This window comes from Lepidochelys kempii, chromosome 3, assembly GCF_965140265.1.
Source record: "Lepidochelys kempii isolate rLepKem1 chromosome 3, rLepKem1.hap2, whole genome shotgun sequence".
Lineage (NCBI taxonomy): Eukaryota > Metazoa > Chordata > Testudines > Cheloniidae > Lepidochelys > Lepidochelys kempii.
Genome location: NC_133258.1, coordinates 126580166 through 126604989, shown reverse-complemented (window position 1 = coordinate 126604989; position 24824 = coordinate 126580166). Strand labels below are relative to the sequence as shown.

At 40.8% G+C, this 24824-nt stretch overlaps 1 protein-coding gene across 1 annotated transcript; it reads right to left on the bottom strand.

Moving 5' to 3' along the window:
* Positions 1-553: 553 nt before the first annotated feature.
* On the bottom strand, positions 554-23524 carry LOC140908284 (monocarboxylate transporter 10-like). The gene is made up of 8 exons (XM_073335242.1): positions 23453-23524; positions 19776-20029; positions 16596-16811; positions 13623-13832; positions 10711-10862; positions 9295-9457; positions 1013-1216; positions 554-669 (listed from the first exon to the last, which is right to left on the bottom strand). Exons 2-8 carry the CDS (start codon positions 20011-20013, stop codon positions 554-556), a joined length of 1299 nt encoding a protein of 432 aa, XP_073191343.1. The 5' UTR covers positions 20014-20029; positions 23453-23524.
* Positions 23525-24824: the final 1300 nt, after the last annotated feature.

Here is a 24824-nt window from a genome sequence, read left to right as displayed (position 1 = left end):
TAAACTCAGTCTTTAAACCCTAAAGCCTTAGGCTATGTCTACACTACAGCCTATGTCGGCAAAATTTATTTCGCTCAGGGGTATGAACATTCTCCACACCGAGTGACATACGTTACACCGACATAAGCGTTCGTATGCACAGGGCTATGTTGGTGTGAGAGCTTCTCCCGCTGACATTGCTTATGCCGCTTGTGGAGGTGAGTTTTTTATGCTGACTGGAAAGCTCTCTCCTGTCGGCATAGAGCATCTTCACCAGACATGCTGCAGTGGCACAGCTGTATCAGTACAGCTGTGCCACTGCAGTGCTGTACATACAGTCATGCCCTTAGTCTCTCAGCCTCTTGAAAACAGGTAAAACCAATCACTGTCTCTATCTCCGGGGGCCCAAGCCATAAAGATGGGCATTTATATAACTGGCTTTGGGATTTTGCATTAATCACCCGATAGTGATTTCGGATTCCACAGAGAACATCCCCAGTCAGTTAAGAACAAATACATAAAGCTTATTGATACAAAGATCTCTGAATATTCCAATGAGCCCCTCTCGTCTCACTCATCTCCATATCATGGTCTTTGGAGTTTTCAGGCTTTCAAGAGCTGGCTCATATATACAGGTAATATTCATAAAATTAAACATAATGGTCTCAAGATAGCTCTGTGTTTGTGTATCTGTCACAGTCACAACAGAAAAAAGAACAGAAAAATCATTCATCTTGAGAGAGGAAAAGTTTGTATGGCAGCATCAGCTTGAAGGAGGGGAGGTTTAAAATTTCTCTCCCTACTATTCATTTCTCCAATTTCATCCCTTGGCCTATGGGGAGGGGGCTGTCTCAAGAACTATAGACAGTGAAAATCACTAAAAGGACACTTTAATATGGCTAGCAATGCTATTAATAGATATAGGGCTAAACATTGTTCTTCATATGGATAAAACATTTAAATACCAGCATATGCAAAGCATCATTATTTAGAAACACATTCAAATATAACTTCTCTGTATTAGATAACTCACCTGCAAATGGCGGACCAAAACAACTAATTGTGTGGACAGCCATCATAAATCCCCAGGCCACAGGCATTTTCTCTGCTCCCATCAAGTCTAGAGTTAGAACAGGTAAAAGAACATAGTTTCCTGCATCAAAAAATCCCAACAGCGAGCCAAAAACAACTAGGGAGGGGAAAGTTGTGCATAGAGGAATTGTCAAGTACAACAGCCCTGGAAAACAAAACAAAACAAAAACAAAAAACGTTAAGGTGGTTTTGGTAGGGCATTTGCTTAGACTTCTTATGGATGAGACACCTGTGTTGAATGGAACCAGATGAAGGCCATGTTTTCTATAAGTAGTTAGTTGTGTAGTCTATCTGATTATGGAATGACTCTTGGATTTCTTGCTAATGTTAAATTCTCACATAGCAGCATATATAAGTAATGTTTTTTTACCACCTCCAGTTGGCTAGGAGACTCCATACCATCCTGGCAAATGCTGATCTAGCCTTGGTTATACATGCCTTAGTTACCGCTCTACGGGACAACAGTGCAATATACCTGAGCATGAAGTCATCAGTGCTTAGGAATGTTGCACCATGTCTTCTCAGCAACACAGGCCATCACAAGCAGATCACACCTGTCCTTTAGTCTCTACATTGGCTTACCATAAAATATAAAATCAAGTTCAAGGTCTAGTGCTTACCTTACTTTCAAGGCACTCAATGGCCTGGGCCCAGAATATCTAAAAGATCACCCACAGCTTTGACACTGCTCCATACAGAACTTACCACCATAATGGTAAAGCTCATCTGTGCGGGTGACAGAACTTTCTCGGGGGCTGGTCCAAGATTGTGGAATGAAATCCCACAGGAAGTAAGGCCTATCACAAACCTCACCATCTTCCCACTCCAAGTGCAAGAGGCGCTTCTGTGATCTTGCCTTTTCCAATATAAATACAGAACATAACACAGACACACACAAAAATAAACCCCTACCACAACAAAACACTCCACTATATACACAATTCTCCCCATGGCAAGAGAATGAGAAAAAGAACAAACCACATGTAGTAGATGTAAGTCATGTCACTCAATGCACTACTGGAAGAGGCTCATATACTATAGTGATGAAGGCAGTAAACAAACCTGTATAATTTAATGTTCAGATTGGTGGTGGTTGTAGTTGAGCAATGTAGGATTTTTTGTGTTAGAACATGAACCATATTTTGATATGTATGGTTTGCTTTATTTATTCAGTTGTGAGTTGTAATGTGGTGGTAAGTTTGTTTGCTGTTATTAAATAGCTTGAATAAACGTATTTCTCTGTAACGCTATATACTATCTGATAAGAAAAGTAGATTTGAACTAGTATAGCGCTTATATTACTTATCTGAACTTAAAAGCTTTGCTAGTCCTTCTTTAATGATCTATTTGATACCTGTGGCAAAGTGACTTACCAGTCGGAACATCCCCTTACGGCTAGGTGTGACATTGAAGGAATTTTCTCCACTATAGTACTGCAGACCAGCCATCCAAGCCTGCTAGTGGTCCCATTTGCCTTGTGAGTTGGCCCTCTGGCCAAGTCATTCTTGAGACATGCCCCTTGCAAGGTAATTCAGAGTCCAGGTCATAAGACAGGAAAAACCTAAAGTCTAGTAGCCTCAATGCCAGGGCCTCGGCCCCCATCTGGCATATGTAATTCCTGATCTCATTCAATCTGGAAGCCTGCCCTTCTCCTCTTGATCTAGGGGAGAGATAGGGGAACATAGGCTCATCCTCTCCTCTAGGTGTCAGGAATCGGGGTCTGCAGTTGATCCTGAGACCACCTAGCTGCCCCACAGCTGAACACCGTGATCGAACAAATCACCAGATTGACTGAGAAGCATCACCAGACCTGCTCTGAAGCCCAGCAGCAGCACTAAGCAAGTAACTGCTCAACGCTTCTGCCGCAGTTGTAATCATTCCTGTGCAAGCCTTGTTCCCAAGCCTTGCTCCAGCTCAGCTTCTGCCTTGCTCCTGCTGCCCTGCTCCAGTCCACGCCAGCCTTCCTACTGTGCTTGGTTCCTGACTCCAGCTCTGCCCTTCAGCACTGTTCCTGGTCTCTGACTCCAGCTCCAATCACTAGGCCTGACCACCACAGCTCTGACCACTAAGCCTGATCAACCATGCTCCTGTCTGTGACACAGATTTCCAGCCCAAGGACTATGTTTAGGTGGCTAAGGATTGTTCCTTCAATTCCCCCTCTGCTTCCATGCTCTGTTTCTACCTTTCCCTGCTTGTCAGTGTCTTCCCCAGGCCTGTGAATGTTGCAATTCCCACCATAGAATTGTGGCTCCTTGCCGCTTTTTTCCAGCTGGCTAAAGTGAGGGGCTTCTGCCCAACCTCTCCAGCAGTAACTGGGCTATATTCCAAAGAGTTCTTCTGGTCCGCCCCAGTATTCCTCCTGGAGCTGGAACTGTGGTTCAGGCAGTCCCGTGGTCACCCTTCTCGAGGCAGGAGTTCTCCAGGTCTCCTTCGTGGAGCTGGACTTCTGACTTGGACCACCTATAGGACCTCAGTTGACTGCTCTTTCAACTGGCTCCTTTCCCCACAATTCGTCCCCAGGTTCAGCAGAGTCAGTAAGCCAGCTTCTTCTTTTTCATGTCTCCCACCTAGCAGCTAGGGGAGAAAACTGTCCACCTCCCAGGGTTTGGCCTTTCTGAACTTGGCTTCTTCATTTCAAAGTTCCTCCTCCATGACTGGCATGCCTTGCAGATGCAGCAGGATAGAGCTGCCTGAGGCCACAGCTGCTCCTTAACCTCTCCCTGACTGGTATAGCGTTTGTACCCCATGTCACATACACAGATAAAGAGTATGTGGGGAATGGTCTGCCTTGCTTGAGAGCTTAATTTGTGATGGAGTAGAATTTAAACAGACGTAGGTGCTCTAAGAAAAAAGTGGGCTGTACAATTAAACATGGTATACTGGTGATCTTTAAAGAACAAAGACAAATATTCCATAGTGCTAGAGAACTTTCATGTATTTGCACACTCATAATTCACATTAAAGATCTGACATTCTAGTCTTTTCTTTTCAGTTTTAATACCAAATTATTGATATACTATGAGTATTATGGAATACTATGATTGTTGATCAACCTTAATTTACTTTGACTTTCCAAAGTGGCCAGATTAAGCAAGTGCCCTTCTTATGAAGATTTCCTTCTAATAATTTTCTTATAAAGAAGTTGTATTTTTATACAAAAATTGTGTATTGTATAAATTGTGTATTGTATTTTTATATAAAAAGTGCTTGAGGGACCTGACTTTGGAAAGTGTTTAAAAGACTATTATAAAGAAGCTATTTTAATTCATCCACTTTGTGCTCACTTTTCCCATGGCCAGATTACCAGTATTGCAAAAACCTGGAGTAATTACAGGCTCAAAACTGGAGTAGAATATTAGATTGCTTCAGACACAAGATTATATTTCCACAAATTTGTCATAAATGATCTCCAATAGAGGGCAATTGTGCACTACTCTGAGCGAGCAAAACAGGATGTATGAAAAAAGCAAACCAAAGTACCTTAGAAAAAAGGATAACCAGGAAAATAGCCTCTCAGTTAAGAAACTTAAGATCACAAATAACTGAGTGGATCAAAAGCAGCTTTCATAATCTTATCTGGACTATATTGTCTCATGACAGATGAGGCTTTTAAATGTGAAGATTCAAACCATACAATTACGGGCTGCAGACACACTGTCTTACCTAAAATTGACTTAGAGAGACAAGGTGGGTGAAATATTGTCTTTTATTGGACCAAGTTCTGTTGGCGGGAGAGATAAGCTTTCGAGCTACACAGAGCTTGTCTCTTTCACCAACAGAAGTTGATCCATTAAAAGATACTACCTCACCTACCTTGTCTCTCTAATATCCTGGGACCAACATGGCTATAACAACACTGCATAAAACTGACTAAGGCACTTAGAAGCCTAAGTCTCATTGAAAAGCTACAGGACACAGAATCCTAAATTACTTACTCAAACTATTTTGAACATTTTACCCTGAATTCCTTTAGTGTGTAATCCCTCTGCATGGGTTTCCCATTCCAGACTGGATGCACCTGTGTCACTATGATTTGGACTGGAGGCATCCAGGAACCCATCTCTAAATAAAGATTGTACCTGGAATGCCACCAGGTCAGAGAGGCTCTGAAGTTGTCTGTTATCTGAAGCAACGTGAAAGTCCCTGGGATGCTTGCTTTCACTGAGGTCACTAAAGTTGTCTCTTATGAACATATGCCATGGCTACTACTGAATATGTTTGCAGCCATCAGATTCAATGTTCACAGTATTGTCCTAGCTGTCACCTGTTGGCTTTTGCTTAATATTTCTGCTCATCCAGTGATGTCTTGGATGCTGTCTGGGCAGGAATGCTTGAGCTGTGTCTAACAGGGCTTCTATGTACTCCAATCATCTACTGGAGACAAGGTGGGACTTAATTTATCATAAACACTAGGGTATCCAATATCCCTGTTGTGTTGGCTTTTTGAATGCTCAGGAGTTTCCTTGATAACCTAATTGTCTAAGTGGGGCAACACATGCACCCTCAGTTTGTGCAGATAGGTTACAACTGTGATGGGTTCGGTTACAGAGATCCCCTTGGGACTGTCACCTGATGTGCTGAAATTACCTCTAAGCCCGTTTTCCCTGCCAGCTTGGGACTTCCAGAACCCTATCTTGTTGAGCCAGACATACTAGCCTGCTGCAATATAGACCCAGGGTCTGGTCCATGCCCCCAAAGCTGCAGACTTAACTGAAAACAGCTCAGCAGGTTACCTGTCTCCAGCACCCAGACACTGAGCTCCCAATGGGATCCAAACCCCAAATAAATCTGTTTTACTCTGTATAAAGCTTACACAAGGTAAATTTATAAATTGTTCACCCCCTATATCATTGATAGAGAGATATGCACAGCTGTTTGCTCCCCAGGTATTAATCACTTACTCTGGGTTTATTAATAAATAAAAGTGATTTTATTAAGTATAAAAACTATGATTTAAGTGATTTCAAGTAATAACAGCCAGAACAAAGTAAGTCACAAAGCAAAATAAAACAAAACACGCAAGTCTAAGCCTAATACATTAAGAATCTGATTACAGGAATATCTCACCCTCAAAGATGATCCAATAAAATTCTTTCACAGACTAGGCTCCTTCCTAGTCTGTGCCCAATCCTTTCCCTTGTACAGTCTTTGTTAGATCCACCAGACATCTCAGGTGGTAAGCAGGGGTTTTCTCATGACTGGCAGCGCCGTTTGTGCTGCTCCACCCCCTTTTATAGCTTTGGCACAAGGCGGGAATCTTTTGTCTGTGCTTGTCCCCACCCCCACCTAATCAATGGAAAAGTACAAGGATTAAGAGGGATTCCAGTACCATGTAACATGGTCACATGTCACTGTAAAACCCCTAATCTCCATTCTTCCTGGGTTGGCATACACAGGAAAGTTTGCAGGTAAATAAACCATTTAAAACCTATTGTCCTAGTCAATGGGAGCCATCAAGATTCTAAAACACCATTAATGGCCCACACTTTGCATAATTACAATAGGACCTCAGAGTTATACTTCATATGTTTAGCTTCAGATACAAAAATGATACATGCATACAAATAGGAGGAATATATTCAGTAGGTTATAACCTTTGTTATGATACCTTACAAGAGACCTTTTGCATAAAGCATGTTCCAGTTACATCATATTCACACTAATAAGCATATTTCCATAAAACATATGGAGTGCAACATCACAACAACTACTGCCAAACATTTTGTGAAAATGTGGTGTCAATGCTATTCCGAAAAGCTAAACATTAGTAATGCTTGTCCCCTACAACAAAAGAGACTTGTAAGGTAAGGTAAGGTAAGAGCTTGTAAGGTATCCCTATGTCCACATAAGTATCCATAATGTCCAGATCTCATAGCCAGTTGCCTTTCTCTAGAAATGATATAATTGTTCCTAAGATGACCACATTGCATTTTTTCTTTACCTAATACTGGTTTAGGTTCTCAAGAACTGGAGTGGGCTGGAGCTCTCGTGTCTTTTTGACCATCAGAAAATTATCTGTTATCAAAATTCGTTCCTCTTTAGCACGTTGACATAGGCTTGATGGCTCTCTTTTGAAGAAGAAATGGATATCCTGGAGTATTTATTTTTTACAATAAGGTGCCCAAGAGACTTATGAGGTGGGAGTAAGGACAAGCAATCTAGAACGGGGTGGGCAAACTTTTTGGCCCGAGGGCCACATCTGGGTATGGAAATTGTATGGCGGGCCATGAATGCTCATAAAATTGGGGGTTGGAGTATGGGAGGGCTCCAGCTGGGGGTGTGGGCTCTGGGGTGGGGCTAGGGATGAGGGGTTGGGAGTGCAGGAGGATGCTCCAGGCTGGGACGGAAGGGTTCAGAGGGCAGGAGGGGGATCAGGGCTGGGGCAGGGGTTTGGGGCATGGGAGGGAGTCAGGATGGTAGGCTCCAGGTGGTGCTTACCTCAAGCAGCTCCCAGAAACAGCAGCATGTCCCCCCTCCAGCTCCTACGTGGAGGCGCAGCCAGGCAGTTCTGCACGCTGACCTGTCCGCAGGGGCCGCCCCTGAAGCTCCCATTGACTGCGGTTCCTGGCCAATGGGAGCTGCGGGGGGTGGCGCTTGGGGTGGGGGCAGTGTGCGGAGCCCCCTGGCTGCCCCTACGCATAGGAGCCGGAGTGGGGACATGCCACTGCTTCTGGGAGCCGTGCGGAGTGGAGTAAGACCCTGACCCCACTCCCTGGCTGGAGTGCCGGAGCAGGGCAAGCTCCACACCCCACTTCCCGGCGGGAGCTCAAGGGCCAGATTAAAACATCTGGAGGGCCAGATGCGGCCCTCAGGCCATAGTTTGCCCACCTCTCATCTAGAAGGTTTTCTGAGAATCTAATTTTGTCACCTTACCAATCAATACTCATCTGTTTGAGGTAACCAAAGGCTATCAGGGATAGCTCACAGTCTGCCTCTGACAGGGAGGTCCTGGCAGGGATTGAAAGTAATCATTTGGCTATATGCTCTGGAATCTTTCAAAAAAGCCTTTGGGTTTTAGAATTTGCTGAAAGGACCCATAGAACCCTCCCAGAATTCCTTTTAAAAGACTGCTTACCTGGATATTATGCAGCGGTCAGGATTTGGCCCTTAACTTGCCTTTTTCTTTTAAAAAAACATGACTGAGATGGCATAGAGTGCAGTTTTCTGTTTTGTGTGCATGCGTGTAAAGCAGTTGTGAAGTAAACTGCATTAAATCAGTACTTGATAAACCATTTTAATATCAACGTATGTATTTTTCATAAAATCTCATCACATCAAAAATAATATTTTAATTCTCTATATTTCCAAGCAACCATTACCTGTTTGTCTTATCAGTGTCAACTTCAGCAGAAAAACAGAACCTGTTTCATTATGCAAATAATATTGTTCTTCCACCTATGCTGTAAAGTAATACCAGACCTCAAAAGTCTTTAACCTATTTTCCCTGTTTCTTCAGACTCAGTTGTCCATTTACAGCATATGCTGGCTGCCACTGACTGACAAAGGCAGAAGTGAAATAGTTCACCAGGTATTCTCGCATAATGCAAACCACTGGAAGGACAGCAGAATTTTTCAGACAAGAGAAATGTTATTCAACGTGGGATTATATCTATTTATTTGTTCTCTTTTTGGGATTGCAGCATAATGCTGAACCAAACAAAATGTGAACTGAAAACATACCTATTTAGACCTGGATTCCGTTACTCTTACTCATGTTAAGTAGTAATTTACTACATACGTAGTCCCACTGATTTCAATGAGACTATTTGCCAAATAAGTTAATTACTCAGTGTGAATAAGTGCAACAGAATCAGGGTCTAAAAACCTGAATTCTATAGGAACTAATAAATTATTGCAAAATACATATAACAAAAACAATAAAAGGACAAACATACATGCAAAGACCAATAGCCTATTTGAAAAGTAAACAGATTTTGCAAAGCTACCATCACATTAGCTACTGAGCAGGAATACAGTAACACTGATAGAGAAGTATTATGTAACTCCATTCCATTAATTATAATTCTCCATTCCATTATATCAGCTTTATGCCAGTTCAACTCCATTTCAGGAGTTGTACTAATGTGAAACTGGTGTAACAAACAAGAGAATCAGGCTGTGTGCATCTAAATACAGTGGAAAGATAAATGGTAGAGACATTCAAATACTCAAAGGCAGTTTTAAAAACATTTCTTATTTTTATTTGGAAAGAGTAAGACTTACCAACAGACAGTACAGATGCCTGGTTAACATAAAGGCGGTTGATATTTTCTAAATCACAGATCTTCCCAAATAGAAGACAACTAAGCAGGCTGCTCATTCCAATTCCTACCATAATATATGATGCATCATCCAAAGAAATACCTAAGTCACCTGCAAGTTTCATCTGTAAACAGAATATCAATTAAATCTATCTATCACAAATGATACAATGCACATTTGTTAGCTTGTGCAAGTATAGAGTTTGGCCATTATTCCAAACAATTTGAGTTAAAACTCTGCTTAGAAGGAGGTTGTCAAAATACTGCATGTTTCATAGTTTTTAAAATATTTTTTGTCCTTGTTGTTTAAACCTCTTGGAAGCTTGACATTTAACTGTTCCCTTGCTAGCAGTTTTATTTTTTTATTCTGTGAGCACACAGGTAAGCATACCCATGACATAATGTTTGTTTTCACTCCAGTTTTGAGAGAGGACTGGCATAATATTTTACATTTATCTCGTGCCTTTCATCCCAAATAATCCCTAAATGTTTCAGATGCTGCAATTTATGTTGAGAAGGGTAGCAACCACCTGGTGTACAGCAGTGGGAGGAGAGAGGTCTAGCTAATGACATCAGAGATTAACCCTTTCTTTTATGAAGAATGAGATGCTCTTATTTGCCCCACAATGTCCACAGCATAGATTATTCCTAAAAAGGGGGAAGTGGAAAATCGCAACTGTTCCTTGACAACCTTCTGTCAAGGGGCAGGGTTTCCATCATTGCTCCACCTTGAAGAGTCTAGAAGTTCTACCTCCTAAACCAGCAGATCTCAGGTGATCTGCTTGAGATAAGAGGCTTCCATATGGAGGACCCAAGCCTCTGCAGTGCTCTTTAGCCCACCAAACCAATTACAGGACATGCTCCCCAGCACTGGATGGATTTTTATGGCACTAAGAGGTAGAAGCTGCACAAGTTACTGTTGTGATCAATGAGGCCTTGATCTCAGCTGAGGCCTGTAGGTGCTACCGTAATACGAACAATAATAATAATGAGTCTAATATTTTCTTCTGAGGTGGAGAAGAAGGGCCTCTGTGAAAACTCTTTAAGACAGGACTCCAGACAAGGGGAAGCAGACTAGAGAACCCAACATTGGGCCTTTTATATAGTGCTCCCTGTCCCTTAACTGACAAGTGACATACTGCTATTTTAGATGAAAATGCCATTAAACAGCAACTACTGAAGAAGTCTGTTTTATTGAAGTTAGGGTGACTGATACACATCTTTACTAATTAGTATTCAGTCTCTATTCTTTTGAAGACAGACAACAACTTGTTGCTCTTCTAAACTACAGGTAAACTGTAGAAATTTCAGAAATTTATTTTAAAAAAATCACAAATAGATATGTCCATTAATCAAAATACAGAAATTACATTCTTACCATATGCACAAAGGGTATGAAAAATCCAAATTTTGCTAATCCAAGAGCACAAACCCATAACTCAAAGATACTATCCTTCCATAAACTCAGATCTACAATAAAACCTCTTAATGGTGATGTCTGGAAGTTTTCAACAACACTTGGATGTCTTCCTTTAAGAAAAGAATAAATAATTAAAATAAAATTATATTTAACATTTACACATATTTTATATAATTTAGATATTTTAAGTAGAGCTCTCACTACTAGGTAGCTTGCTACAACTGTGGATGTTTCTTTCAGACTTAAGTTTCTACTTGAATGTCTAATTTAATTTTTAAAATAAAAATGTATCCTGGTATTTTCAGAGGAGCCTAAGGGGTTTAGATGCCAAAATCCTACTGAATTTCAATGGGATTGAGATACCTAACTCTATTAGGCTGCTTTGAAAAAATCTAAGTTTAAAATGTTAAAGAAAACCAACCACAAAAGGTATTGCAAATGCAACATGAAATTTTGTTCAGAACAGCTTCCTACCGCAGCAGTCAAAGAAAAGACTGGACAGGGAAACTGGATTCTTCTTACTGAAAAGAAATCAGGCAGAGTGATAGAAGGAAGTACTGTAGTTTTGACTCTCCAAGCTCCCTAGCCACCTTATAATGTAGTTTATTCTAAAAGGAAAGTATGCAAATCACAAAAGTTTACTTAAAAGGTCTTAAGTAAAAAAGGTAAGGGGGCCAGATTCACCAGTATGCACCAGCTACTCTATACCAGCCCATCATCATAAAACACCTGTAAATCCAGTTTCACTGATTTACACCTGCTTTATGTTGCTAGAGTACAATAAATCATCCAGAGCCTACTGATGAATCTTATGCAATATATTTAAGTGAAGCCCTTATACACGTTATTTTTAACATAAAACCTGGTATTAATTTAAGGCCATTTAATAAATATTAATTTTATTAATAATTAAATGTAACATTGCTAAGGAATCTGGTATTTCAGACCAGATTAAACTTTCTGAACTGAGAACATATTTACTCATTTATGAACAAATGATAGACCCAATATGAAAGGCATTTATACTTAGGTCACAGAAAATCTTCATGGGTCCACTTGTGAGATGGAGAACAAGAGCAACAGACCATGATTTGAAAGCCTCTTTTTTAACCACCTGAATAGTCTGAAGAGTCAGTAAAATTCAAATATTTAATCCAAACAACACCCAACAATCAAGAAATTAATCATAAAAGTTAAGCAAGTTTTGACATTATGGATCCTAGAGTGAAAATACTTGTGTTAGGATATAGATATTCAGGCCTGTCTGTAAAGGCCTATACTCTATGAATTTAGGTGTATTCTTAACACTTAGCTAGTTATAGAGGTATAAAAGAAAAGAATCAAAATCTGACTGTATAAGGCCTTTTCTCACTGTGACAGTTTGAGGCCCTGTTCTTAGGCTAAGATCTCTGGCTAAGCAGCAGAGGCAGCCATAAACTGGGAAGCGAATTGTCACATCCTTACATTCCAAACTAGTCTCATTGAAATAAGGTGCTATTGGGCTGTTAGGAATACAGTCCTGTCCTGATAATGTCTATCACCTCCAGAGAAAGGGAAGTGCCTAGAAAATGTAAAAGGAAACTTAGTTTGATAACATCCTGTCAGGCAAGAACTCACTTATCAATAGACACAGCTGGAAAACCCTTATGTCTTTATAGATGTAGTTGTAAAATCCTCATTTCTGTGTTGTTCTATCATTGTAGTCCCCATTTCCCTATTTTTTGTCTGTATAATCTCTGTCTGGTTCTGTGATTGTTTCTGTCTGCTGTATAATTAATTTTGCCGGATGTAAACTAATTAAGGTGGTGGGATATAATTGGTTACATAATCATGTTACAATATGTTAGGATTGGATTAGTTAAATTTCAGGAAAATGATTGGCTAAGGTATAGCTAAGCAGAACTCAAGTTTTACTATATAGTCTGCAGTCAATCAGGAAGTAAGGCGGGAAATGGGAACAGGAAATGGGGGTGGGGAATTGGAATCATGTTTTGCTAAGGGGAGGAAATGGGAACAGGGAATGGGGGTGGGGAAATTGGAATCATGTTTTGCTAAGGGGGGGAATGGGAACAGGGACACAGGTAAGGCTCTGTGGTGTCAGAGCTGGGAAGGGGGACACTAAGGAAGGAAACTGGAATCATGCTTCCTGGAAGTTCACCCCAATAAACATTGAATTGTTTGCACCTTTGGACTTCGGGTATTGTTGCTCTCTGTTCATGCGAGAAGGACCAGGGAAGTAAGTGGGTGAAGGAATAAGCCCCCTAACATCTTGTATAAAGCAACCCAAACTGAAAGCATAACTGCCCTCATAGACTGCTGATCTCCAAAACATAAGTTGTTGGCATCCTTTCGTCTGCGAGAGAAAGCTGGAACTCCAGCCTATGCTGTAGATGGTTTGCAATGTCTCATGTGACTGAATAGGCCAATCCGAGATTTGCATGAGCTTTGGCAGTTATTGCAAATGTATGTTTCTTGGTTGGGAGCTGCTTGCTTGAAGAGAAAACATAAGAGGAATCTCACATTTCCTACGGTATCACAATTAAATGAAGAGACTTTCCATGAAAAAATGTGAAGCTCCCAAATATTTTAGTTCTGACCATTGTATTGTTACTATCCAGTTTTTAAAATCTGGACACCAAAATTATGACTTCTGTTGGAGTCAACCTAAGTAGAGAGTGGGTGAAAAATGAGCAAGGATCTCAAGATTTGCCTCATGTTAGTACTTTTTTCTCTTTCACAAGATTATATCCAGAATTACCTTAGTTAGAAAGCCTATCAGTCGATGAAGAATTTTGTGGATTTATAACAGAAACACAGGAATAACAAAAACTAATCTAACGTTTAACAAAATTTCAAAAAGAAAGACATACGTTTTTCAAGTGGTCTGTATGCAAACCCAGCAAAAATACATATTGTTAGAATTCCACAATACACACGCAGACTAGTTCTCCATCCAAATGCATTGATTAGGTAGCGATGCACCTGATTCTGTACCAGAGTTCCTGCTGCCCCTCCAGCCATCACAATCCCAGTTGCAAATGAACGCTTTGTCGTGAAGTAAAGGCTCACCATTATCAAGCCTATCAAAAACAAATAAAAATGTGAAAAGTTGAAAAGGAAAAAATTGTTTTATATTAAAAAAAGTAAAGTTCAGCTATTCCCTATCCCCTTCACTCTCATCAAAGGCAATAGAAGCAACAACTCTCTCAGGAGGAGAGGGCAGGGTGGGATGGGGCACCTTGGCTGAAACAGCCAGGGGGAACCTCACACAGAATGCTCTATTTCAGTCACAAGTTGGGATCAATACAGGAATTACTGGTTGAAGCCTGTTACGCAGAGATCAGACTAACTGATTGTATTGGTCCCTTTGGGCTTAAAATATGTGAACGGAAGAGGCCCAAGCGCAGTTTGTGGAGAGAAATACAATGACATCTGATGCAAGGCTCCATATGCCCAGATAAGCATTAGAACATTCACATCAATGTGAACTGTTACAACATCATGATACAATATATATGGTCGACAATGTGGGATTGAGTGGATTTTTTAATTTAGTCCTCTAGGGCAGTGGTTCTCAACCGGGGTACATGTACCCCTGGGGGTACACAGAGGTCTTCCAAGGGGTACATCAACTCATCTAGATATTTGATAGCTTTACAACAGGCTACATAAAAGGCCCTAGCTAAGTCAGTACAAACTAAAATTTCATAAAGACAAAACGAAAAAGTCAGAAATTGTTCAATAATAGTATTCTGTGACACTTTTGTATTTCTAGGTCTGATTTTGTAAATAAATAGTTAAGCGAAATGTAACTTGCAGGTACACAAGACAAATCAAACTACTGAAAGGGGTACAGTGGGGTACTGGAAAGGTTGAGAACTACTGCTACCTAAAAATTCAACAAAATACACACAAAACACTCTACTGCCTAGAGGGTTGGCAACCTCATTTTATACAGAGCATCATCAATTAGAATATGTTTTGCATGCTGGCAACTATATGCAACCTAATTAAGTCTAGAACAGGAAACAATATTGAAAATTCAACAGGACAGTATATTTGTTTCCTGAATAGATTTATTTCCATTTAAAAATACTAATGCTCTCTGAGAAAAGTCCATGACGTTTGTAATCTTTTTCACTTGTAAAACAAAATTAGTGCTTATGCTTAATTAACATTACTAAGGAAATCCTCTATCCACAGAGCTGGTACACCAGGAATAATATTTTCACCATACTGCCCAATCAATGTGCTTCAACCCTGCTTTTGATAGACCATCTCCATAGGTGAGTGGGGTCATTCAGCTTGTAATCCAATTCCATTATTTGCCTCTCTGATGAGACTACCAAAAAGCATGCCAATCAGTGGCAGTGTTTGTGAAGTGGACACCTGGGATATATACTGTCAAAGCTAATTACACACGCTGGCACTTTGAGTGCAGAAGCCCACACAGATTCTAAAAATTAATACTGGCCACTTCAGGCTTGTATTAAACTCCTAAGGTTACAGCTTTTTTCTGACTTTGGATAGGTAGATGCTGCCACCACCCAAGTGAAGAACTCCTCTGAGAGCCCAGGAAGGTGCACTTGGGAATTCCTTCCTGTGGGATACCCTCAAGCCCTTTCACCTCCCCCTCCCCCTCCTCCCGGGAAGAGCTGAGAAAGAAAGAAAAAAAAGGAAGTAAGCTGTTGCGACCAGCTAATTAAACAACGTGCACAAACCTCTTAAGACACAAAAATCCAATTCTGTTCTTAAAAAAGGTAAATTTTATTTTTAAAAGAATACATCTGGGAACTCAGGCTATTGCTAGATTTTAAAAGAGAAACTACAAGGATTAAGCACCAAAAATAGCTTTCTTGAGGTCCAGCTTAAAGGTTACAAGCAAAACAAAAGCACTTGGGGTTAGCACAGAGGACTCCACAAGCCAAAGAAATAAAAGGGATAAACCTAATCGCATCTTCCTAGACATTTCCTGAACTACTTACATATCTGGGGTTTTAAATGAGTAGTTTCTAGGTATGATACTGATGATTTTTTCATATCTGGCACAAACTGCTTATAGCATAGCTGCTGCCCTGTCCACCTCTCTCCGGGAGAACAACCACAGACAGACAAAAGGGGAGTTTTTTCTTAATTTTAAAAAGTTCTAGCCTTCCCACTGGCTCTGTTGGCCAGGTGCCCACTCACTTCCTTTTACCTATACATAGCAGTGAGACTTTTTAACCCTTTACAGGTAAAGCAATTAGAGAACAGCTACTAAGAGGGATTTTATAGCTACTGGCTGGCTGGTGTACGTAAAAGGGAGCTACCCCCACCCCCTTCATTTATCACACATACCCACTAGTAAATGGTCTGAGAATATCAATACATTTCACATAAACCAGCACAAAACTGTAAAATGTTAATAGTTTTTATCAATACCAATATGGATCAAATTTGAAATAGCAAAATAGATAGGAAAGACTTTATATTTCATTATTAATCCCATAAATCATCTAGTTCCCAAGGCTTTTTTAAAAAGTCTTTGTTTATTATCATTTTTCTTGCACACATTTAATGATCATTAGTATTTTAGTATGGAAAAAAAGAATATCTTAAGAAGTGTACTGCCCATCACAAATGCAAGATGCATGCATCCAATTCATATTTTTGAATGAAGAATGTGTTTTCTTCATTAGGTCACACTACTTTATCCTCTACTTTTTATTTAAGCAATGGAAGGTGGAACTTAAAAACAAATAAAACACTGACAGTCATTAATTTTTTAAAATTATTTTGTGTGTAGCTAGCTGCATTTTTACCTAACATCCTGGTCTACTGGTAAATAAATAAAATCAAGTTACCTGGAGTAGAAGCAAAACTTGATCCTACACCTACTAGGATTCCATGGGTTAAAAATAGAACACGTATATCACCAGCATAAGATGAACAAACAACACCCAACATGACAACTAGAGCTCCAAATATGGCTACTTTGATGGCTCCATATTTCTGCAAAAGTTTTCCAGAAATGGGACCAAAAATCATAATGAAACCATAACTGACTGATCCAATCCAGGCTGAAAAAGAAAAATATACTTTTGCAATTAAATGCATTAAATAAAACCGTAACAATGACACCAAATTAAGTGCCAGATATTCCACCTCTGTCAACTGCCATAGTCAGTGGATGTATGCTGACATTTTTATCAGCTGAGGATGTACATACTTACTACTTCCAAGATATACTTGTACTTCTATCATCAAATACTGGATACTGTGGGAGGTACTAAGTGCCCTCTATTTTCAATGCAGCCTCAGCACCTCACAAGGTTCTGTTTAAAATTTCTAATTATTATACCAGTGCATATTATTAACATTTAAAAGCAATTTCAGAAATAATAGTGGAAGTAGATCAAGGTGTCTTAAATCACACCTTTTAAAATCTAAAAGGGAAAATGTATTAAATTACATTGTGTTAAACTAACTTTACAAATATAGCAAATTAATAATTCAGTATTTGCTTTGCACTTCTAGTAAAAAAAAATCATACACATTACACCAGAGGCATGAAACTCATTCAAGGCAGAGAAACAAATTTTACTTGCAGTTATAGGCAGTAGGAGCCAGGATATAAATGTAGACTACATTCTACCCTCAATCCCACCACTGAGAAAATATGTTCCCTTTTCAGGTCACCACTACTTCTGCCCTTTGTTTTTCTTCCTTCCCCATTTTCCTTTCTTCCCCTCTCCTCTCTTTGTGCATTTTTCATGTTCTTCCCTCTGCATTTCCTGTCAGCAACTCCCAAATACCACTTCGTCTTTTGTGCACACCTGTTTTGGGCTGAGTGACCCAAGGTAAGAAGTTGTAAACTATCAGGAACCCAGAATATTAACTACTTAGCACTTATGTAAATGTAATTTTAAAAACCCTGTATTTATAATGCAGTATATTGATCACAAATTTCTCTTTATTTCTGTAATAAGATCAAAATTTAATACCATAATGTGAATGTTATTAGACTTTCAATCATTTAAATTTTAAAGTCACCAAAAAGTTCTAAAGAAGTTATATCATTCATTTTTACAGGTTTCAGAGTAACAGCCGTGTTAGTCTGTATTCGCAAAAAGAAAAGGAGTACTTGTGGCACCTTAGAGACTAACCAATTTATTTGAGCATAAGCTTTTGTGAGCTACAGCTCACTTCATCGGATGCATACTGTGGAAACTGCAGAAGACATTATATACACAGAGACCATGAAACAATACCTCCTCCCACCCCACTCTCCTGCTGGTAATAGCTTATCTAAAGTGATCACTCTCCTTACAATGTGTATGATAATCAAGTTGGGCCATTTCCAGCACAAATCCAGGTTTTCTCACCCTCCGCCCCCCCCCCCCCCACACACAAACTCACTCTCCTGCTGGTAATAGCCCATCCAAAGTGACCACTCTCTTTACAATGTGTATGATAATCAAGGTTGGCCATTTCCGTCATTATGCAAGGCAGCCTATTTCCCCTTGTTTTTTCCTACCCCCCCCCCCCCAAGACGTTCTGGTTAAACTTGAATTTGTGCTGAAAATGGCCCAATTGTGGATAAATTGGAGAGAGTCCAGCGAAGGGCCACAAAAATGATTAGGGGTCTGGAACACATGAGTTATGAGGAGAGGCTGAGGGAGCTGGGATTGTTTAGCCTGCAGAAGAGAAGAATGAGGGGGGATTTGATAGCTGCTTTCAACTACCTGAAAGGGGGTTCCAAAGAGGATGGCTCTAGACTGTTCTCAATGGTAGCAGATGACAGAACGAGGAGTAATGGTCTCAAGTTGCAGTGGGGGAGGTTTAGATTGGATATTAGGAAAAACTTTTTCACTAAGAGGGTGGTGAAACACTGGAATGCGTTACCTAGGGAGGTGGTAGAATCTCCTTCCTTAGAGGTTTTTAACGTCAGGCTTGACAAAGCCCTGGCTGGGATGATTTAACTGGGAATTGGTCCTGCTTTGAGCAGGGGGTTGGACTAGATGACCTTCTGGGGTCCCTTCCAACCCTGATATTCTATGATTCTATGATCTCTCCCCAGCTCCAGTCACTTTATGCTACCCTTTATGATCAGAATCTAATCACAGCTGCCCAGCACAGAATTCTCCCTAGGCTACTCTAACTTGCATTGGGGGCCACAGAAACTGACGCTTGAGAATAAAGAGCTGCAATCAGATCCTTAATGACTGCCCAATCCTGTGATAAAACGATCTAAGCTTAGGACAGAATCTGGTTCATAGGCTGGTAATCGTCTGAAGCACTCTGAACAGATCAAAAGGTAATATAGCAATGTATCCATTTAGGGAGGCAGGTGTCTAGTTGGCTGCTGCCAGGGTTGACATTAGAGTCAGACTTAATTGATATCTTCATTAATGATATAGAAGTGAGTGTAAATAACACCTTAACGAAATGTGTAGATGGTACTACATTAGGACGTGTTCCAAATACCAATGTGGACAGAGAAACGATACAGTGGGGGACCAAAAGTGGTTATCAAAGATTAACAGAAAATAGCAAAATAAAATTCAGCTTGCAAAATGTAACACATTTGGGAAAAATAATTTGAAACATACATATTCAATGAAGAAGAAGAAGAAGAAAAGAAGAGATTTCTCTTCAATTTCAGAAGATTCAATTTCAGATTGAATCAGAGATTTCAGATTCAATGAAGAGAAGAAGAAAACTGGAAAGCAGTAAGTTCATAGGAGACTTAAAGTGGTATTCAATGAAAAAAAAGTCTTCATGTGTCACTGTATTTAACCTTCCAGTCGTTCTCATTCTAAGCATAGTAATATATTAAATACAACAAATATCATGGTAAATTCAAACACCACAACATGACAAAAGGTGATTTTTTTTAAAAGGTGACCACTTTAGTGGTAACAGCAGACAGTAAATTAGGTGAGTTTTCAACATGATATGGTATCAAAAAAGATTGATTTAGTTTTGAGCTACCTGCACAGAAACATCAAGCCTTGGTTTCACATTATAAATGGATGACCTACCTGTTCGTGACCTACTTGACTGGAAAGTCTCAAGTAAGGAAATCATGTACACACCAAAAGCGTTGTGGAATCCGCTGACAAGCAAAGCATGAGTACATGCAGCCAGCACCACAACCCAGCCCCAACCCCCATCTGGGGGAGGATAGAAAAATGACGACTCTTTCCGGAGATTATCAGCTTTACCCAATCTGTGTATGGCATGATGCAGCACAGTACGTATCCTTCTCCCTTTAATCATGACAGGAAATTACGACCTGTATACAAATACATTATTTTAGTCTTTAAAAATAGTTTAATTAAAAATGTACAACATAAAAGAAAATTAAATATACTTATAATACTGTACAAAAATAAAATGTCTGTTACTATAGAAATGTTTTGTCATGATGAGACATAATGAAAAACAGAAAAAATCTACTGTCTAAAAATCACACACTAAAATCTCTTAATCATAATATGATTATTTCATGACATCACTATAGAGCAGAGTCAAGGTTTGTTGGGTGCTCTCGTACATTTCCATACCTTGACATAAGTTTAACCTTAAGTCTGAATTTCCTGGTGTCATAAATATAAAGGGAAGGGTAACCACCTTTCTGTATACAGTGCTATAAAATCCCTCCTGACCAGAGGCAACATCCTGTTACCTGTAAAGGGTGAAGAAGCTAAGGTAACCTGGCTGGCACCTGACCCAAAATGACCAAATGAGGGGACAAGATACTTTCAAATCTGGTGGGAGGGGAGGAAGGCTTTTGTCTATCCGTGTAATACCTTTGCTGGGAACAGATCAAAGATGCAAGCCCTCCAACTCCTGTAAAGTAATCTAGCTAGAAAATGTGTTAGGTTTTCTTTGTTTTGGCTTGTGAAATTCGCTGTGCTGGAGGAAATGTGTATTCCTGTTTTTGTGTCTTTTTGTAACTTAAGATTTTGCCTAGAGGGATTATCTATGTTTTGAATCTGACTGCCTGTAAGATTATCTTCCATTCTGATCTTATAGAGTTGTTCTCTTATTTTGTTTGTTCTTCTAATAAAGTTGTGTTTAAGAATCTGATTGGGTTTTTTGGGTCTTAAAAATCCAAGGCTGGTCTGTGCTCACCTTGTTTATTCTGAAGCCTCCCTAGGAAAGGGGGTGTAAGGGCTTGGGGGGACATTTTGGGGAAGTGGTCCTTTCCCTGATTGTTTGTTAAATCACTTGGTGGTGGCAGCATACTGTTCAAGGACAAGGTGAAATTTGTGCCTTGGGAAAGTTTTTAACCTAAGCTGGTAAAAATAAGCTTAGGGGGTCTTTAATGCGGGTCCCCACATCTGTACCCTTGAGTTCAGAGTGGGGAGGGAACCCTGACACCTGGGTTTATATAATTACAACTGCTGCAACTTCTATAACACCTTCTCCTAAACTACTGGTGCTCTCGCTGAGTTAGTGTAGGGCTAAACTCTGCTACTGCTGCATCAATCGAAAGGAACCAAATTGCACTTTGAAGAAGAGCAGGGAGTTTTTTGAGGCTAGACCCACAAAGGGACTGAGGCATTGCCCAATGCAATTCACAGCCCCAAGTGAGGCATGTTGGCTCTCTGTATTATGCATGGGAAGAGTTAAGTGCCCATGTTAGACAGTGGGAAATGTTGAGGAAAGGAGTAGGGGCTAAACCTCCACCCCTCACAGGTAGTTAGGTGCTTAACTTTAGGGTGTAGGTAGGTACTTCCCTCTGCTTAGGTTTCAAAGCCATGAACGCTCTCTGGGTGTTAGGCACCTAAGCCAGCTCAATTTTTCCCCACAAAGATTAAAAATAAAAATGAGAGCACCCCCACATTCCAGCCAATTGGTTAAGGCACTCCACTGGGATATAACAGACCTATTTTCAAATCCCCATTCTGCCTGATTTGAAGCAAAGACTTGAACCAGAGTGATTCTCACTCTGTAGAGAGACATTCTCACTCTCTCTGGGGCCCAATGCTTAATTTATTTTACGAAGTGGCACAGCTCCAACAGGCGGGATTGAGAGAGACCCACCCTGGAATACCCATTAGGTTGGTGATTAAAGCACTCAGTTGGGAGTGGAGATCTCAGTTCAATTCCCTGCTCCAAATCAGGCAGAGTCTCTCACACTGCAGGTCAGCGTGGGCTACAGCACTCATACATCAGCTAGCCCCAAAAATTCCTGATCTACTTGCCCCCAGCTGTCTCTTGTGCAGGTTAGGCATGCTCAGAGCATCCCGATAAATTGGAAGGGGGGAACAGCCTAATTTGAGAATCTGCCAGAGTTTAGGTGTGAGCAGCTCAGCAGCATCAGGAATTAGGCAGTTTTGCACATTCCCACCAGCAGAAAGTTAGGGAAACCTAGGGAATTTAGGTGGCAGTTGAGCAGTGGTTCTGAGGAGCTCAGTAGCAGCTAAATGTTGAATTTAAGCATGTACAGTGGGAGTTAAACACCTAAGTCCTTTTGTGGATTTAGCTGCAGGTGCCTTCTTTATTGCTCCTCTGACTAAACTGAATGCCACAAGGAATACAAAGGAGGCAGAAGAAACTCTCCAAGTGTGATTCTATCCTGAAAATAACTGTAAAAACTCTACTCTCTTTGGCCTAATCCTGAACCTCTCAAATCAATGGATGTAGCTTCAGGTCCTTACTTAACAGATCTGATCCTTGTGAATATTCAGTCACATCCACGTCTATTGTTGAAAAAAGTAATTTTTATTACTCTTTACCACTCTGAGCCCTGCAAATCCAACACAGCTCTAAGAAACTGAAGTGGATTCATGCATCAGCAACAGAACTGCTAATTAGACTCCATTTTCAAGGCTGCTTGTGCAATCCAAATGCCTTCAAATTATGTATTCAGGTTGAACTCCAGTTCAGTAGCTCCTAGGCTAGGGGAAGGGCCCATAGACATGGGCAGGCTTGCTCCCACCCACACCAGGTACACTTGGGCAACTAGGCTGTACACGTGTAAGAGCAGCATTTGGCCTGCCAGAATTTGTATTAATAGTGATGATTCAAAAAGCAGAAGGAATACAGCTTGATTTTCAGATCATGTGCTGAGTTGGCATAGTTGAGAGTTAAAAAAAACTCAAATTGTAAACTGAGAAAATTTGATTTGAAAATATTGATACGATATATGTGAAACCTCATGGTGCCATTTTTACAAAGTCACTTTTAAGAGTACAAACCACTTTTAGAACCACAGCTGAAGAGGTTGGAAATTAAAGCAAAGTCTCCAAAGACTTCTCTCCACATCACTCCAGACTGGGGGAAGCCAAGAGAAGATACCCCAGCAGTTCCAGGGACTTCAGAGGTAACATTTTTGCTTCTTACCTAACCTGCAGGAAGCAGCAGTTAAAATGCAGTAATTGCTTATTAAACACCTGATTCCGATACAAGGGTTGATTCAAAGTCTGCTGAAGTCAATAGGATTCTTTCCATTCACTTCAATGGAATTTGAATCAGGCCATATTTGGGGTACATTTTAAATACACAGTAGTAGCTAATTTTACAAGATATGCAGCAGGATATCACTGCAGGACAGTGTTTTTGTACCAAAGCTGGATGGGAAAACAAAGGAAAGAAAGAAAAATTAAAGAAGGGAAGGAGGGAAAAACAGAATAAGAGGATAAAGTGGGGACAGAAACAGAGTAAAAGAATCAGGCTGGTAGCGTAAGACCTGTTGAAATTAACCTACCCTTATAATGTAGGTGGTCTTCCCATTTGAAAGACTGATGAGGTAGTTGAAAAAGACCTGACTTCCACAGACAGATCTTGAGAACTAAGAAAATTGCGAACAAGTGCTCCTTGTGAAGTCTCTTGCAAGAGGAAGCACGTCCTTTAGATTCCCATAAATGTTTACCTTTATTTCCTCTATATTTGATATACCAATGGCTTAAGTCTCTTCAGTATTTTGCTTTTACTTTTATGAGGTAATACTATTCACAAGTCATACTTTCATATTGTAGCTATCAGTAATATTCAAGATAAAAACCATAAACCTGAAATTAACTAAAGAAAGCTGCCTATTCAGGAAGCAGATTGAATTAATTTCATAACTCATTTGAGTGGATATGCCTTAGCAGCTTTTTCTACCTTTCCCTCACTTTAGTCCTTCTAGAGGCACATAAGTCACACCTCTGAGATAACTGTACCTCCAAGGGATTTGTAAAGGGATCTTTGCACCTGAACAGTCAGTAAATCAAGCCACCTACCTAATGTAATTTGCTCACAGAAAATTCATGTATCTTTGGTTTATATGAGAACACTCTTCATCGGAAAAATATGGAGAATATGAGACTCTTGTATACGATTTGTTCTTTTCTCCTGTTTGCTAAATGGTCGATTTGTTTCTTTTCCTAGGGGAGGAGTAGGTAGATTTCAGTCTGAATCGGAAGCTTATTTTATTTCTCCTTACTCTCTTCACTCCAGATGCCCCTTACCTCTGTTAATTATTAAAATTCATGTGCTTTGCAGTGTAATTATTACTTTGTATTATCTACACTGCAGCTGCCTGGAACAGCCCAAACCATGGAGGAAGAGGCAGCAACTGTGAAAAAAGAGTGACTGTCAGCCTCCCTCTGGACCTGTCTAGCTGACGATGAGCACTCCCTGCATCCTATAATCCCTTACGCCCCTCACCCCTCCTCCACGTTTCTCTTCCTCCACTGCCCCCTCTTCCCCCCCATCACGCATCACCCCTCCCCACCCCTTACCCAGAGTCCTGCCCCGCATCACCCCCTCCCCCCATACACCGCTCTGCGGCCGCTCCCCTGGAGGAAATGGAGGTGACGCTGCCGCTGCCGCTGCCGTTATTCCCCAGCGCGCCGGGGGCGGGGCCGAGCCAGGCGCGCGGGCGTGGCTGGGCTGGGCGGGGCGGGGCGGGGCGGGGGTGGAACAAGCTGGGCAGAGGCCGACACCACCCACTCCTGAGGCGCACGCGACCCCCGCTCCAAGGCGGGAGGGGGCAAGTGGGAAACAGGCTGGGGGTGTGGCCGCGAGCTGATTCCCTGAGGGGCGGGGCCGAGTCAGTGGGGGGCGGGGCCGGGCACTCGGACCGCCCCCGGCCT